Raw genomic sequence first — 13,899 nt, 5'->3', positions numbered from 1 at the left:
TTGTCAACCAGAAAACAAGTGGTAGGGCACGATTCCCACGACAAGCCAATGGGAACGGGGCGGATCGTGGATCTCCAGCCAATCTGGGAAGTTGGCTGCAGCGTGACAGGGTTCCCCCGACCGCCTCTGATGATGATGTCCTTGTCGTCCATCCATGGTTTGCTGTGCGTGTGAGAGCAACAGGTGTGAGTGCGTGCAGATTGTGGTGCCGGGCTGTTGCGGCTGTTGCTTCCACCGCTTCCTGCTCTGCAACATAGGCACCTTACCAAAGGTAGAACTGAGGTGGACATCTTGGACAGGGCTGGGCCGCCTCGAAACCCATCAGTCGTGGAAGCAAAAGACAAGAAATACCCAACCTCGAGCTTCCAGTCTCCCTCGTGTCTTTCCTGACCTTTTCCCCGCCTCCTTCCGAAGCAATTGCATGTCCTTCTTTGCGCCAGCCAAGCCAGCGTTTTGTATATCACCACCAAGCCAATGCCAGCACTCTTTGGCCCTCACCAAGTTCGCCGCACAAGGTACCTACCTACCTTACCTTACCTACCTACCTCATCACACCTTCCCGCTCGATGTTATTTTCCCATTCTTCCTATTCACTCCCCCCTGCCTCCATGCAATCAATTAACCAACTCCAGACCACAGTCCCGATTCTTTTTGATCCTTCCGCCGTTTGACTGTGTCGTGCCTGCACAATCTTGCAGCCACTTACACACATCACCGCCTACTCCCCGGCTGCTCTCTCGCTTTGAACGACGCCATCCAGCGCCACGCTGCCATATCACGACCCCTGCTCGGTGCCCGATAGGTCACCCTCTCTTCTTTTCCGTCCCTCTTGGATCGTCGCCCGAATAGCTCTCGCATCTCAGCATCTCATCCATCCCTCCGAGGACTCTCTGTTCCCACATTAGGCTAGCGCCACTGTCTAACCTCGAGGGCTCGAAATTGGCACACCTGAATCCAACGCTCAACGGCTCTCCGAGCTCTGGACCGCGAGCCACTTACCTCCACTTACGCCGTCACAACACCCGCCTTGGCCGCCCGTCCAGTCCATCTCTGGACCTGCTGTGCTCCCACCGGCGTACCACCGACCGCTGAGGGAGCTCCAATCCCACGCCGGTACTCAAGACCCCGGCTCCGTTTACGAGCGAGCACGGGCGGATCGTCTCCATCTGGCCACTCGCGCCCGGCCGGAGCACCCTGAGTACTACGCCATGGCCCCCCAAAAGTCCACAAGCGTGCGCCTGAAAGCCCGGCCTACGCTCGTTCCCTTCAAGGACGATACTAGCCTCATCGCCGTCCGCTACGAAAAGACGGTCCAGGCAGAGCCTCCTATTCCTATTCTTACGCGCCTCCCCCGGAGATCTCTATCCATCTCGACGCGTCGAACCTGCCGTTCTGCAACTTCGTCTCTTCCAAGTCCGCCCATCAGTCCCGTCGTCGTTACTCCTCCTCCAGCAATCGAACAGCACCCTGCCTTTCGTCCCCGTGTGCCCGCTGCCGACAACGATTGGAAGAGGGATTCCGGCCTTGCACCCACTGCTTCGTCTGGGGCCACAATCGTCGAGGAGTGCGAGGACCAGGATCACGCGTACGACAAAATCGACGCCTTGATTGTTGCTGGCCACGTTGTGCAACGACAAAAGCTCATAACACCCTCCATCTGCGACAGCGAATCCTTTTATTCCACCGAGGACCCTTCAGTAGCCAAACGGCCTTTAGCTGGCCGATGCACGCGGACAGCTGCGCAAATGTCCATCGCCATGGACCATTATCATCTTGCGCAACTCCAAATCGCTGAACGTAAGTTGTCTGGCAGCTTTAGCAGCACCTTGTCGGTAGAGTCTCCGGTTGAGTTGCGGGACAAGAGTCTAGCCGACCTATCACCTGCCACGCAGCCAATGATCACCCCGGCGCGGGGCTCCTCTTTTACAGCCTCTGATAAGTCGCCTAATCTCTCCCCTGTCAACATCCCAGACGACTTCAACCTCCTGAGCAAGGATGCCACCGACTTCTCCCCCATTTCAATCTCCATCCCCACCGTCAGTCTGCTCGACGATGATTTCCTGACGACCCTCTCCTTCTCCAATCGTGGCAGTATTATGTTTGGCGGTCGCCGTGCTTTCCCCGCACAAACAACCGACGGAACAATGGAAGCCAAGTCGCAAACGGATGATGTCCACGCTCCAGCTTCTGCATCACCCCCGACTCCTGCATCTGAGCCTGCGCCTCCTATCCTCCACATTAAATACGAGGAACCACTCCAGAGCGCTGTCGCCAGCATGAGGGAGCCCTTCGCGAACGAGGCTGCTTCCAAGGAACCCATACCGAATGAAGTTCCGTCGAGCGAGGCCCCAATGATGGAGCCTACCGAGTCCAACGCACACAGTGCACCCGAACTCAACGCGGCGGAAGTCATTGATGCGAGCGCTGCTGAGACGATGACCGAGACGACGATCGAGGCAACTACCGCAGACCCAAGCGCTGCACAGACAACCGTGGATTCGACATCGCAAGCCGCGATGAAAACACCAAGTATCCGCGTCCTCTCCGCTGACGTGGAGTTGGAATCTCGAAAGGTGAGATCGCTCTATGCATCTGGCGATAGCATCAATTGGGAAGACGGCGGACGACCGTCGGATGTGGGCGAGCAGTTGGATGCAAGCCCCGAAAATCCGACGGACGAGACCGAGAACGATCCGTATGGTTTCCTTTTTCCACATTAGTGTTGACAACAGTGTGCTAACTTTCGTTTCTCTCCTAGGGTCGCCGAGCTCCAACCTCCCGCATGGGGTACTCCAAGATCTGGAAGTTCATATTCCCAACGTCCCGAAACAAGAAGCGAATATGAGGTGGCAGGTGGTTTCGAAGATTGGGAGGACCTCAATGGCTATGACGTCGATCGGTACGGTTTCATCAACCCACGCAAACCTGAGGCGAGAGTGGGCACCCCCACCGACCTTAAATCATCGCAGCACGCGCCTAAGAAGAGGAATATCTTGAAGCGAGATCCGTTTGGTTTGGGTTTGCCACTTAGGGGGCCGAATAGGAAGGTGTCCGCAAGGTCGCTCAACACCCAAACCTCCAAGGCGTCGGTTGCATCTCGTCGGTCAACTCGTTCAGCAATTAGGCATGCGGGTAATTTACTCCCCCACAATCGTGACCGACGGTGGATGGACGAGGCTGGAGGCATGCTCTCGCTTTCCTTGGGAGACGAGGAAAACATTGAAAAGATCTCCGAGGCCATCAAGAGGAAAGAATGGGAGAGATCCGAGAAATGGCGGAAGATGGCCAAGGTCATCAAGAAAGGGAAGGATGGTGAGGGCATGGAATTCGATTTTGACGTCAAAAACCAAAAACTTATCGACAGGACCTGGAAGGGCATTCCTGATCGATGGAGAGCCTCTGCGTGGTTTTCTTTTATGGCATCGGCAGCAAGAGCCCATAGAGACTCGCCGTCAGAAGACTCGATCATCACCGACTTCCACCGACTTCAGTGCCGTGGCTCCCCAGACGACGTACAGATCGATCTGGACGTGCCTCGCACCATCAGTCGGCATGTCATGTTCCGGAAGCGCTACACGGGGGGGCAACGACTTCTGTTTCGAGTTTTGCATGCCTTGTCACTCTACTTTCCAAACACCGGCTATGTTCAGGGCATGGCCTCGCTGGCGGCAACCTTGCTCTGCTACTTCGATGAGGAGAAGTGTTTCGTCATGCTGGTCCGTATGTGGCAGTTGAGAGGACTGGAAAAATTATACAGTCCTGGCTTTGACGGTTTAATGGCAGCGTTGAGCGACCTGCAGACTAAGTGGCTGAGCGGCAAGGACGTCGCCAAGAAGCTAGTAAGACATCATCATTCCCCTTCGCCATGTGACTCGGTACTAATATGGAACAGACGGAGCTCTGCATCGATCCTACAGCTTACGGCACTCGATGGTACTTGACACTTTTCAATCTGTCCATACCGTTTGCTGCCCAGCTTCGTGTATGGGACGTATTTCTGCTTCTCGGCGAGAACCCTGATACATCAGCCACGAAGGTTCCCGATTCGCCAGTCACCATGACCGGCATCGATGTTCTTCATGCTACCAGCGCAGCTCTGATACACGCTTTACGAGAAGTCCTCTTGGACTCGGATTTTGAGAACGCCATGAAGGCGTTGACATCATGGATTCCCGTCAAGGACGAGGATCTGTTGATGAAGGTGACGCGGGCGGAGTGGAAGCGCCAGAAGAAGAGACCCTAGAGTGGCCTTTCTCTGGCACACAAGCTTGGAAGCCAGGCTACGATATGCTGACGTTTTGTTATGTCTTTCGGTTCGCGTTTATGGATGTTCTTGCAAGGCGTTCACGGAGCTGGTCAGGATGACCTCGACGCATTTCGTCGACAAATACCCCGGGATTCAAACGTTGGTTTCTTCAGACACGGAGGATCTCATTTGTTAGTGAGACGAAAGCACTATACGGGGAGATTGGAAGCGATTGCTCTCCAAAGCGATGCAGGAGGCCATGGAACACAGGACGAATTTTTCATATACCCTTATGAGATAGTATACTTTTGGGTGACATCTGCCCGAAGTATCAACAACAATGTATAATGTATTACCCGCCGTACCAATGTTTGCAATGCCCCCCTGCTATGCCGGGCCCATACCCTCGTGTGATAAGAGTGCTAAGCGCATCAATTTATTTCCCCCCAAAGCCCGATGGAACGCGGCCATGTTCCGCGTAGGGTCAGCACGATTTATTCTGCTCGCTCCATTCTGCCCGTCTCCAGCTGCGGCGAGTCAAGCAGCCACCCGACCTTTGAAGCCTGCACGATCCACGACCAGTGTTTATGCTGCGGTATCTAGTGCCCCCGTTTCCACCAGCAGTTTCTCCTTCATCATAGTCGTTCGTCTAGCGGGAAATCTGGAATGGCGTGTCAAAGGTAGTTCCTGACTTAAAGAGAGGCTTATCTTGGGAGGTGTCGATCTACATATACCACTGTGGATTTATCGTACGAGTTGGTGGCTGATCTCTATCTCCCCGAAGTTCTGATCTCAATTCCTGTCCAGAAATAGAAATACGGGCAGTGAGGAACCTTCTATCTTGTTTTGCGGGGTGTTGCAACCCGCAGTGAGTATGTCCCGACTGTGCGCCCCGTCTCCGGCGGAGAGGCTCACGTGAATCCCCCCCCCGCTGTTGGGGACTTGAGTTGATCTAGGCTGAGCGATATGATCTGGCCTTTTTCTGGATTTGTCTCAATGAGAAAAGGAGTGCGGGTCGAAGACACGGTGGGCTTACGTCTACTGATATGACGCGTGCCTCATTGGCATCCTCACGGGACGACTCAAATATAGTTCTGACAAAACATCCCTCCATGCCAGTGTATATTGTATTGTAGGGGTCTGCCATGAACATGTTGATGTCGAACAACGCTGGACTGAAAAGCATTCCGATCAGAAGCGTCTGCTCAACTCGCTTCCCTTTCTCTGCGAGCCTCGCACTGAATGTAATCAACAATCACGATTAATAAAATGCCATGGCCCAGTCGAGGACTACAGCAAACCATCAAATGATGTACACGGCTGCTGGGCCGGGCAATGAAAGGCCAGCCGCCACTTCTGAACTCAGCAACGAGTTCGTGACATTTCGGCAAGGCGACGTATGTGGGCGGTGTGGCCAGCCGATGGAGAACATTTGCATTTCAATGCCGGATTTGCTCCTGTCCTTAAGTCACAGTTCACATTTTTGCCGATATCCTGTAAACATTTGTCTCCACGAGGATACTGCAAGCCAGTCTCCCAATCCATAGTTCGCGAGCCGCCAGCCTGATCGCTATGAGCACTGAATACTCTCAGCATCTATCTAGTCAAGGATGTGAAAGTTCGAGCGGGAATATGGTCCTTGAGAGGCACTCCCAATCAAAGGAGAAAACCGCACCCCTTCACCAGACAGCACGATCAAACAAAAGGTAAACAGTGTTAAAGTTGAAACATACGACACCGGGTATTCGCTGGTCATCACCGGCCCATCTACTAATCCAGTCCTCATTTGTCTTAGATTCAGTCTCTTCAGCCTTAGTGAAAGGAAAAGGAAAGAGCAATACATACTAGAATACCAGGACAAGTCACAGACAGTATTATGTTCACACCGACATGCCTAACATCGAACATCTTTCTCTTGTAATTCACCTCGGACGGTGTCCGTAGTACACCACATAAGTCGGCGTGTAACACGCGTTGGCAAATACCCCGGGTGATCTCGAGAACATCACCCTTTGAATTTTCCGGCTTATTGCTAGCAGGTCACGGGTCACGACCACAAATACGATTGCATCATTTGGTCTTTTGACATTGTGGGCGAAAATGAGGATTCATCCAGAACATCCGTGCAAGCTGCTACAACAGATGAAGACATGCTTCAGAAACGCTCGGGGGAGAGCGGCGCAGCGGAATACGGTGTTCTATCTCTTCTCAACCTCTTGTCGTCGGCTGCATTGTCACTGTTGGAACCGCTGTCGTTTTCTGCGCACCCCGCCTCTGACATGTGGCTTGCACGCAAGGGATTGGCCGATGAACCTTACAGTGCCGTCCCGTCAGCGTATTTAGTCGCCATCGTCATGTCAATGCCATCAATTGAATGTCACATCTCATGTCGAGCTGCAATTGCCCTAATCGACACACCCTAACCAAGGTCAGCATGGGAGTTGACCTATCCGGAGCCCCAATTGAGAACACACCCGGCAGACATCGACTGTTTCAGCTTCTGGACCCCGAGCTACCTGCAAGACCCGGAGGACCATGCGCGTCCGGAGGTGACGGTGACATGGCCTTGCCCAACCATGTGCCGCCAGTCGTAAGCTATATCCAACATGCCGGGTGCTTAGGCCGTCGCCACCCCTCCTTGTCATCACCGACCGGCATGAGCTCCCTTGGCCGGAGGTTTCTCAACCGGGACGCGGCTTGCAGTCCCCGAGGGCGAGATCGTGTGGGAGGAATGTGGGACATGTTAGTATTGGCCCTTTTTAATCTCGGCCTCGCTAACATTCCATGTCAAAAGTAACAGACAATCCCAATCGAGCACTCGGTTATAAGACGATGTGAAAGAGTGGCGCATTGCATCAAACTACGCTCCAAGAGACCCATTACGGAGGTGAAGCGATACACACACACACACACACACACACACACACACACACACACACACACACACACACACACACAAAGACCATTGGGGGAACGGGCGGGAATGAATAAGTGGCCATTGCCACGACGCCGGAAGTGCGCCACAAATACAAACTCGCCTGGGCAACGCTAGACATTGTGCATAGATTCAAGCCCGGTCAGCCGCATCATCGTCAGCCGGGTAAGATCCTCCCATCTCGGTCCCGAGATAGGAGGATTGAGCCTCTTTGACAGCAAGCCACAAGCCTAGCAGTGACGGCCGCTGGCGGGTTGAAGAATAGGAAACGGCGCGCCGCGCCGACGGGTTGTCAATAGGGTACAGGAGCGAACTTTGCCGATGCAGTGCAGTCAGTCATTCAGCAATTGCTTCCCGGAAAGGGAATGGCCACGGTGGGTATGCGCTATCCGCCGAGGATCATTGCCGCAGGGGATGCAGATGCAGACACGTTGGCAGCATGACATGGAAATCTTTGTTGGATGGGAGAGGATGGAGAAGAGGAGGGAGGTCATGACACCAAAGGCTTACACCGTTACACGCCACTTAAGCGCCTTGTGCACAGACGCCCCAAGCGCACAGCCATCCATGGATCCTACCCTGGACCTTACCTACCACCTTTACCTCAGGTAGGTAGTAAGGTACTACCTAAGCTAAGGTAGGTAGGTAGGTAGGTAGGTAGGTGTCACCGCGCGCTCCTGGCTCCCACTCCAGAAGTAACACCTGTACTGAAATGAAATTGGAGCTTGCCAGCCCTCTCAACTGCCAACTTCCAACCCTGTGAATACCCGTCTTCGTGGATTGTCGTCCGGGCTTGCCTGCCCGTGGACCATGGACACACGTCCTCCCTATCCCATCTTCGGGTCAGGTCCCTCAAGTTCAGTGGAGGTATTCGCACCTACAGTCGACCTTCAACCCCCACCCCCCACGTCCGTGGCTTCCCTCCCCCCCTTAGCTTCGGTCTCAGCTTGGAGAGAGGTTAACCGCCAGGTACCTACTCCGTCCCAGCATATTCGTCTGTCTGGCCAAGGCCACAATCCCCCCTTTCCTGCCCCCTTCGCTTCGCCCTCGTGCCGTCCCTGTCTGCCAGCCCTATATCCGGATGACAGTTAAGACATGCCCAGCCGCAATGGATGAATCATTTGATTATCGGTTCGTCCACGAATACTACGGATACGTCCCTCATCTTTGTTTCGAGGTCGCACAAATAGGTTGGAATCAATGGAGTTAGGAGAATGCCAAAATTCCTCATTACAAATACGGCTGCGTCAGGGTCGGCGGCTTGGCTTGGCCGCTGCTGCTGTAGACAGCAAGACCTGCCATGTTTCGGACTGAATCAACCAAGGTTACTCACCACTGTCGACACCAACACCTTGCTTATTCCTGGTCTACCTACCTATCCGTACGGAATGGTGACAAAGGAAGGCGCACTGTCCCCAATCTGGTCCGCGCTACCTGTCTGCATCGCTTCAATCAACCTTCCGAGCAGGGCACTCTGTACTCTATCGGGGCAGTTTTTCGCGAAGAAGGAAGGGACGTCAACGTCCGGGCGCCGGGCAACGGGCGGGCGGGCGGAGGCGGCGCGGCGGAGGCGGACGGACAGCCGGTTCCACAGGACCCCTTCCACCGCGCCATCACCGAGGCTGAGTCTGCCTGTTCCAATCTCCCCGCCGAGCCTATTTGAGCCAACTAGACCGTCACTTCTGAATCTGGCCGACGCATCTAGCCCAAATCGGCCAAGAACGCTGGACCGCCAGCCAAGTCCGAACATGAGGTACTTTCTCTCCCGCTTCTAGCGTAGCAGGGATTTTGTTTTTTCTTTCTTTCTCGCTATCGGGGATGTGGAGGAGGGCCGAGGGATAATTCCACGTCGCTAATTAACCAAGTTCCTGGCCCGTTCGCTCCAAAATACCTGACCCCTCACAGCGCGATAATCAAACAAGCGAGATAAGGTATCAACACGTCCAGGGGTTGAAACGCGTCTGTCCGTCTGCAAAATGCGTCTTGTCTTGTTTTTTTTCTGCAGGGTATCATGATACATGTAAGATTGCCCCCAAAAGAAGTCGGCCCTAATTGGAAAGAACCAGAAGAAGATAAAAAAATTTGTCCAAACAACTCCAACCTGAATCTCGATGGGCTCGCACCAAAACCTCCAGGTGAGCCCTTACCCGGCAGGTCCTTTTTGGCCAGCCCGTGATAAATGAAGAAAAGAAGAAAAATAAACCACCTCCGATTGCTATAGATACAACCAAACATAATGCCGTGTTGACAATGCACATCAATACACCAGGTGCGAAATGAAGTGAAGCGAAGCAGAAAACCCGATGAAGAGAAGAGCGCTCAAGGGCTCGTCGAAGGGACAATGCCGCCCGCTGGAAGAATCGAAATAAAGTTGCCGTGACCCGTGCGTGCCTTGTAGAGAAGAAAACTGTGCGCCTCCAGTTCCAGATCCGCTGGAATGGCGTCAGGTGAATCCAGAGGTAGTCCAAGTCTCTGAGAAATCCAAGTGTTGGACAAAATTCGAAAACGTCGACGGCAGCTCTCCCCGCAACCCCAGCCCGGTTCAGGGCCGCGGAGAGATTCACGACGTAGGGGAGAAGAGGAAAAAAGAAGTAAAAAGAGTTGGCGAATTGAATTCATAGAAGCGAAAGTTCGGAGGAAAATGTCGTACTCATGCATCTCGTTTCGCGAAATTCCGCCGTGGTGGATGGCTGAAACAAGTCGTAAAATTGGCCGAGACCAGACGTCGCTGTCGCTCTTGTCATGTGGCTCCTGATCCTGCGGCTCCACGTGTCCGCACCCCAAAGTTGCCGCCGCCTGTTTACTGGTCATCGATATATCATTCAGCAGGTCGATTTGAAGCGGATTTCATGGCTCCTCAGAGAGTAGAGATGAGACCGAATGTCCGCCAATAGTTCTCGCCGGCTGTTGCTGTTGAGAGTATGTCGAATCGGTACTGCCCTGGTCTGGTCCGCTGCCGGAGCCGGCAACCTGCGGAGACATGCCTCGAGGGGTTCCAAAACTCTCTCCCCGGCCTCGACCCCCCGGCCGATAAAATGAAAGATCACTGCGTTGTCGAGAATGTCCTCGTCTTCGTCCCGGCGGGGGATTTCCAAGCGTCGATCCACCGTGAAAAGGAGGCGACCTCAGGCGCTGTTGACTAGGAGGTGGAGCGGCTGGTTGCGGGCCAGTGGCCTTGCGCTTGTTCCTAGGAGACTCCCCTAATGGCCACACCAGCCGAGGTTAGCCTAAAGCGACTCTCGCTTTCTCTTGGTCTTGCTGGACGCACCGGAGGGTGTCGCAGGCTGTGTAGAGCCTCCTCCGGCTTGAGATGTGGGCGGATGCCAATGATGAAAGTAAATGGACGGGCTGGGCTGGGCCTCTTGCTGAGCTGCCGCAGACTGGGCAGTTGAGTGAGCCTGGTGACTCTGCATTGTCGACGAGCCGTGCGAGCCGGACTGCGGCACATTTGTGTTTAGGCTTGGCAAATTCGATGATCCGAGAGGTCGAGAAATCGAGCCAGTAGAGGACAGCGTCGTAGCCCTGCCTCTCGTTCCCGGAGAGCCTGGGTATGCCGTGAACCCATGCGGCCCGGGGGCCGAGCTTGGAGTCGAGGGAACACCAGGGTACTGCCCGTATGGCTGTGACTGAGAATCACGGCGATGATCAGGCGACAGAGGCCCTTGAGAAGGAAGCAATTGGTGATGCTGAGGCTGACCATGAGGGTTCAGGAACTGTTGTGCCCATTCCAAAGCCGCCGGAGGCAAAACACCACCCCCCATGCCGGCGAAGACCAGCGGCACGATGGGTGGGGGAATTCCGCCGCTCAGAGAGGTCCGCAGCATGTCGGCCTCGATGCGTCGCTGCTCGAGGCGCAAAGATTCCTGTCTGGTCTTCTCCTCCTCCTGTCTTCTCCGCTCCTCCTCAGTCTTGGCGGCCAACCAACTTCTCATGGAATCCTCGGCACCCTGCCACTGAGGCGGGGGGCCCGGCAACTGGCCCATTGCATGACTGTGAGTTGACGGAGGCTGGCTGATGGGCTGAGGCGCCGGGGGTGGCGGGGGAGGAGGAGCAGCAGTCGAGTGAGGCGGTTGAGGGGGCAGAGTCATGGCCGCCGGGGGAGGCAGACCACGATGATGCGTCGACATGGGCTGGCCAGGTGGACTGTGACTGCGGGGAATAGAGGGAAGCAGCTTGTGAGAAGGGTGGTCTTGGTAAGACAGTGGAGGCGAAGGTCGGGAAGTCGAAGGCGGAGTTGGTAGGTCATGGACGGACTTGTAGCCGTAGTGAGTTGGCTGCTTAACAGTGAGCATGGTCATGTAATACTCATTCGTCCCGGGTGACTATGAGCTGTTGAAGAGAAATGCCGGCAACATGGGAAGGCCGTTGTTGATAGTGGAGGAGCAAGGTGGTTGGGTTGTTGACGTCGTTGGTGATTTTGTGGTGTTTGCCAGCCAAGGGAAAGAAAAAAAAGAGACAAAGGGGACAGGTAATGAAGGTCGAGAAGTAAACAAAAAAGTTGCTGTCACTGGCTGGCCAGACAGACGGATGGAAGGAAGAGAGATTTCTGAAGGTAGAAGAAGGAGGTGAGGTAGGTAAGGAAGATAAATCGAGATATGGGGGTGCAGGTGGTGGAAATAACCTTTTTACAGGTAGGTGCAAGCTGGAGGGCGACCCAGGATGGGAAAGTGAGGTGGGCTAAGGAATGGGACGGTAACGGTACGCTGAGGTGTGAGCGTACAGGAGCGTCGTAGCAGCGAACGGAGGCAAGGTGAAGGTACCTCAGATGTACTAGCGTCGGGTGCCTCAAAGAGACATGTACGTCCGGAGGACGGTACCTACCTAGGTAATTACGAGGTGATGTGGCCACCGTCCCTTTTAGCTGAGGTAGGCAACTACCTTAGGTCCAAGTAGCTAGCTCAGCTTAGCTTAGCTACTTCCAGCTCCAAGCAGGGTCTCTACGGCCTCTTGGGTCTTCTACCTAGGCCTCTAGGCCTTCGATCTTGAGTCTTGAGTCTTGAAGAGAAGGAGTCTAGCGGCAGCGACAGCGGCAGGGAAGGGCAGGGAAGGGCAGGGAAGGGCAGGGAAGGGCAGGGAAGGGCAGGGAAGGGCGGGCAGGGGAGGGAAGGGAAGGCGGCAACGACGGAGCTAAGGAAGAAAGAAGCAAGCAAGCAAGCAAGGCAAGTCTTCACCTCGAGAGAGGCAGAGAGTCAGTCGTGTTGATAGAAACGAGCGGGGCGTGCTGTGATGAAACCTCTCCACGAACGGGCCCAGCCTCATTTGGTCATGGAGACTGTGATTTAAATGCCGGTCGATGTACGGGTAGCTGTAAGGCAGATCCAGCACCAGCATTTGGGTCTGGGTCTAGTTCTAGGCCTGGACCTGGGCACGAGGTTGATACGGTGAGGTAGCCGGACTCGCCTGCTGTCAGTCAGGCACATCAGCTTGGGCAAAATTTGCGGAAAAGGAGTGGCTTGCAGAGGTCGAGATAGAGGAAGGGAATAGTCTATAGAGTAAGTACTACGTAGAGGAGGGTAGAATACAGGAGAGTAGAGGGGCAGAGGCAGCACAAGACCAAGACTCTTGAGGTCGTTATAGAGAGGCCGAAATCGAGGAGCTGAACATGGGGTTGAGAATGGAACCGGGTACCATGAAGAACAGGGCCAGCCCCAGCCAGAAATGGCACTCGATCTTTAGGATGGACGCCTTGCCGCCAGAGTCGAGTCCTTCTTCTGGAGCTCATTGACGAGGATGCAAACGACGTCCTTGGGGTCCGGACGTTGGACGGGAGGAGCGTAGACGGTTCGACGGTGGACCAGGCACGGAGGCGTCTATGTAGGTATACCGTACATGGTTTGGAGAACTGGAGCTCACCTCAAGCTTGAGAGAGAGGAAGCTGGACCGGAAGCTAGGTGCTGCGCTGCAGCACGATGCAGCACTGCGTACTATGTAAGAACGTTCGTACCGTACAGATACGTACTATGTACTGCGTATGGGGAAGGGGCAAGCAGGGAGACAAGGAGGGGGATCTGGGAGACCAGAGACGGGGGAGTGGAAGGGACGGCTACTGTTCTTTTCTGGGATTCTGGGACCCGCGGCCCAGGAGCGGGAAGAGCGTACTCTACGTAGGTATGGACCATGGTAAGGTGGTGTAGGTACGAATGGCTACGTACGGATAGACGAGGGGGTGGGAGTACCTACGCTACCTACCTCCTTCCACCTCAGTTGCGAGTCCTCCACCATGGCTGCCGCGGTACCATACACTACCACTATAATGGAGGCGTGTGTGCGTGTGCGCGTGCGTGTAGGAAGGACGACGTGATTCTGTTTTTTTTCTTCCCCTGCTGTTGTTATTTCTCTCGTTATTTCCCTATCCCAAGGAACCCCCGGCAGGGGGGGGGGGGGTGCACATGCTGAATGGAGACGCGGGAAACGAGACGAACCACCCCAAGGCCCGACTCATTCTCACTGACCAAGCCGGGCCCAAACAGGGGCCACCGGACAGCGGGGGACCCAATGAATAAGAGACGAAAAGGAGCACCTCTAGCCAGCGGGAGAAGAGGTAAAAGGAACGCAGAAAGAGGGCAAAAACAAAAGCCCAACCGTTTATTCAAGGTTGAGCTACAGAGGCTGGTGTCTGTCCAGACAGACGGACACCAGGAGTCAGAGTCACAGACACACACACACACACACACACACAGAGAGAGAGAGAGAGAGAGAGAGAGAGAGAGAGAGAGAG

General features: G+C 54.7%; 2 protein-coding genes across 2 annotated transcripts; one reads left to right on the top strand and one right to left on the bottom strand.

Moving 5' to 3' along the window:
- Positions 1-1,208: 1,208 nt before the first annotated feature.
- Positions 1,209-4,243, top strand: CGCS363_v002830 (TBC domain-containing protein; the record flags this gene model as incomplete). The annotated part of the gene is made up of 4 exons (XM_036634679.1): positions 1,209-2,695; positions 2,759-3,720; positions 3,784-3,839; positions 3,893-4,243. 4 exons carry the CDS (start codon positions 1,209-1,211, stop codon positions 4,241-4,243), a joined length of 2,856 nt encoding a protein of 951 aa, XP_036499573.1.
- A 6,165-nt stretch (positions 4,244-10,408) lies between these two features.
- On the bottom strand, positions 10,409-11,473 carry CGCS363_v002829 (uncharacterized protein; the record flags this gene model as incomplete). The annotated part of the gene is made up of 1 exon (XM_036634678.1): positions 10,409-11,473. One exon carries the CDS (start codon positions 11,471-11,473, stop codon positions 10,409-10,411), a length of 1,065 nt encoding a protein of 354 aa, XP_036499411.1.
- Between the last annotated feature and the right edge of the window lie 2,426 nt (positions 11,474-13,899).

This window comes from Colletotrichum siamense, assembly GCF_013390195.1.
Source record: "Colletotrichum siamense strain Cg363 chromosome Unknown KSG_Cg363_contig02, whole genome shotgun sequence".
Taxonomy (NCBI): Eukaryota; Fungi; Ascomycota; class Sordariomycetes; order Glomerellales; family Glomerellaceae; genus Colletotrichum; species Colletotrichum siamense.
The sequence above is the reverse complement of the archived record's forward strand: the minus strand, read 5'-3'. Positions and strand labels throughout refer to the sequence as shown.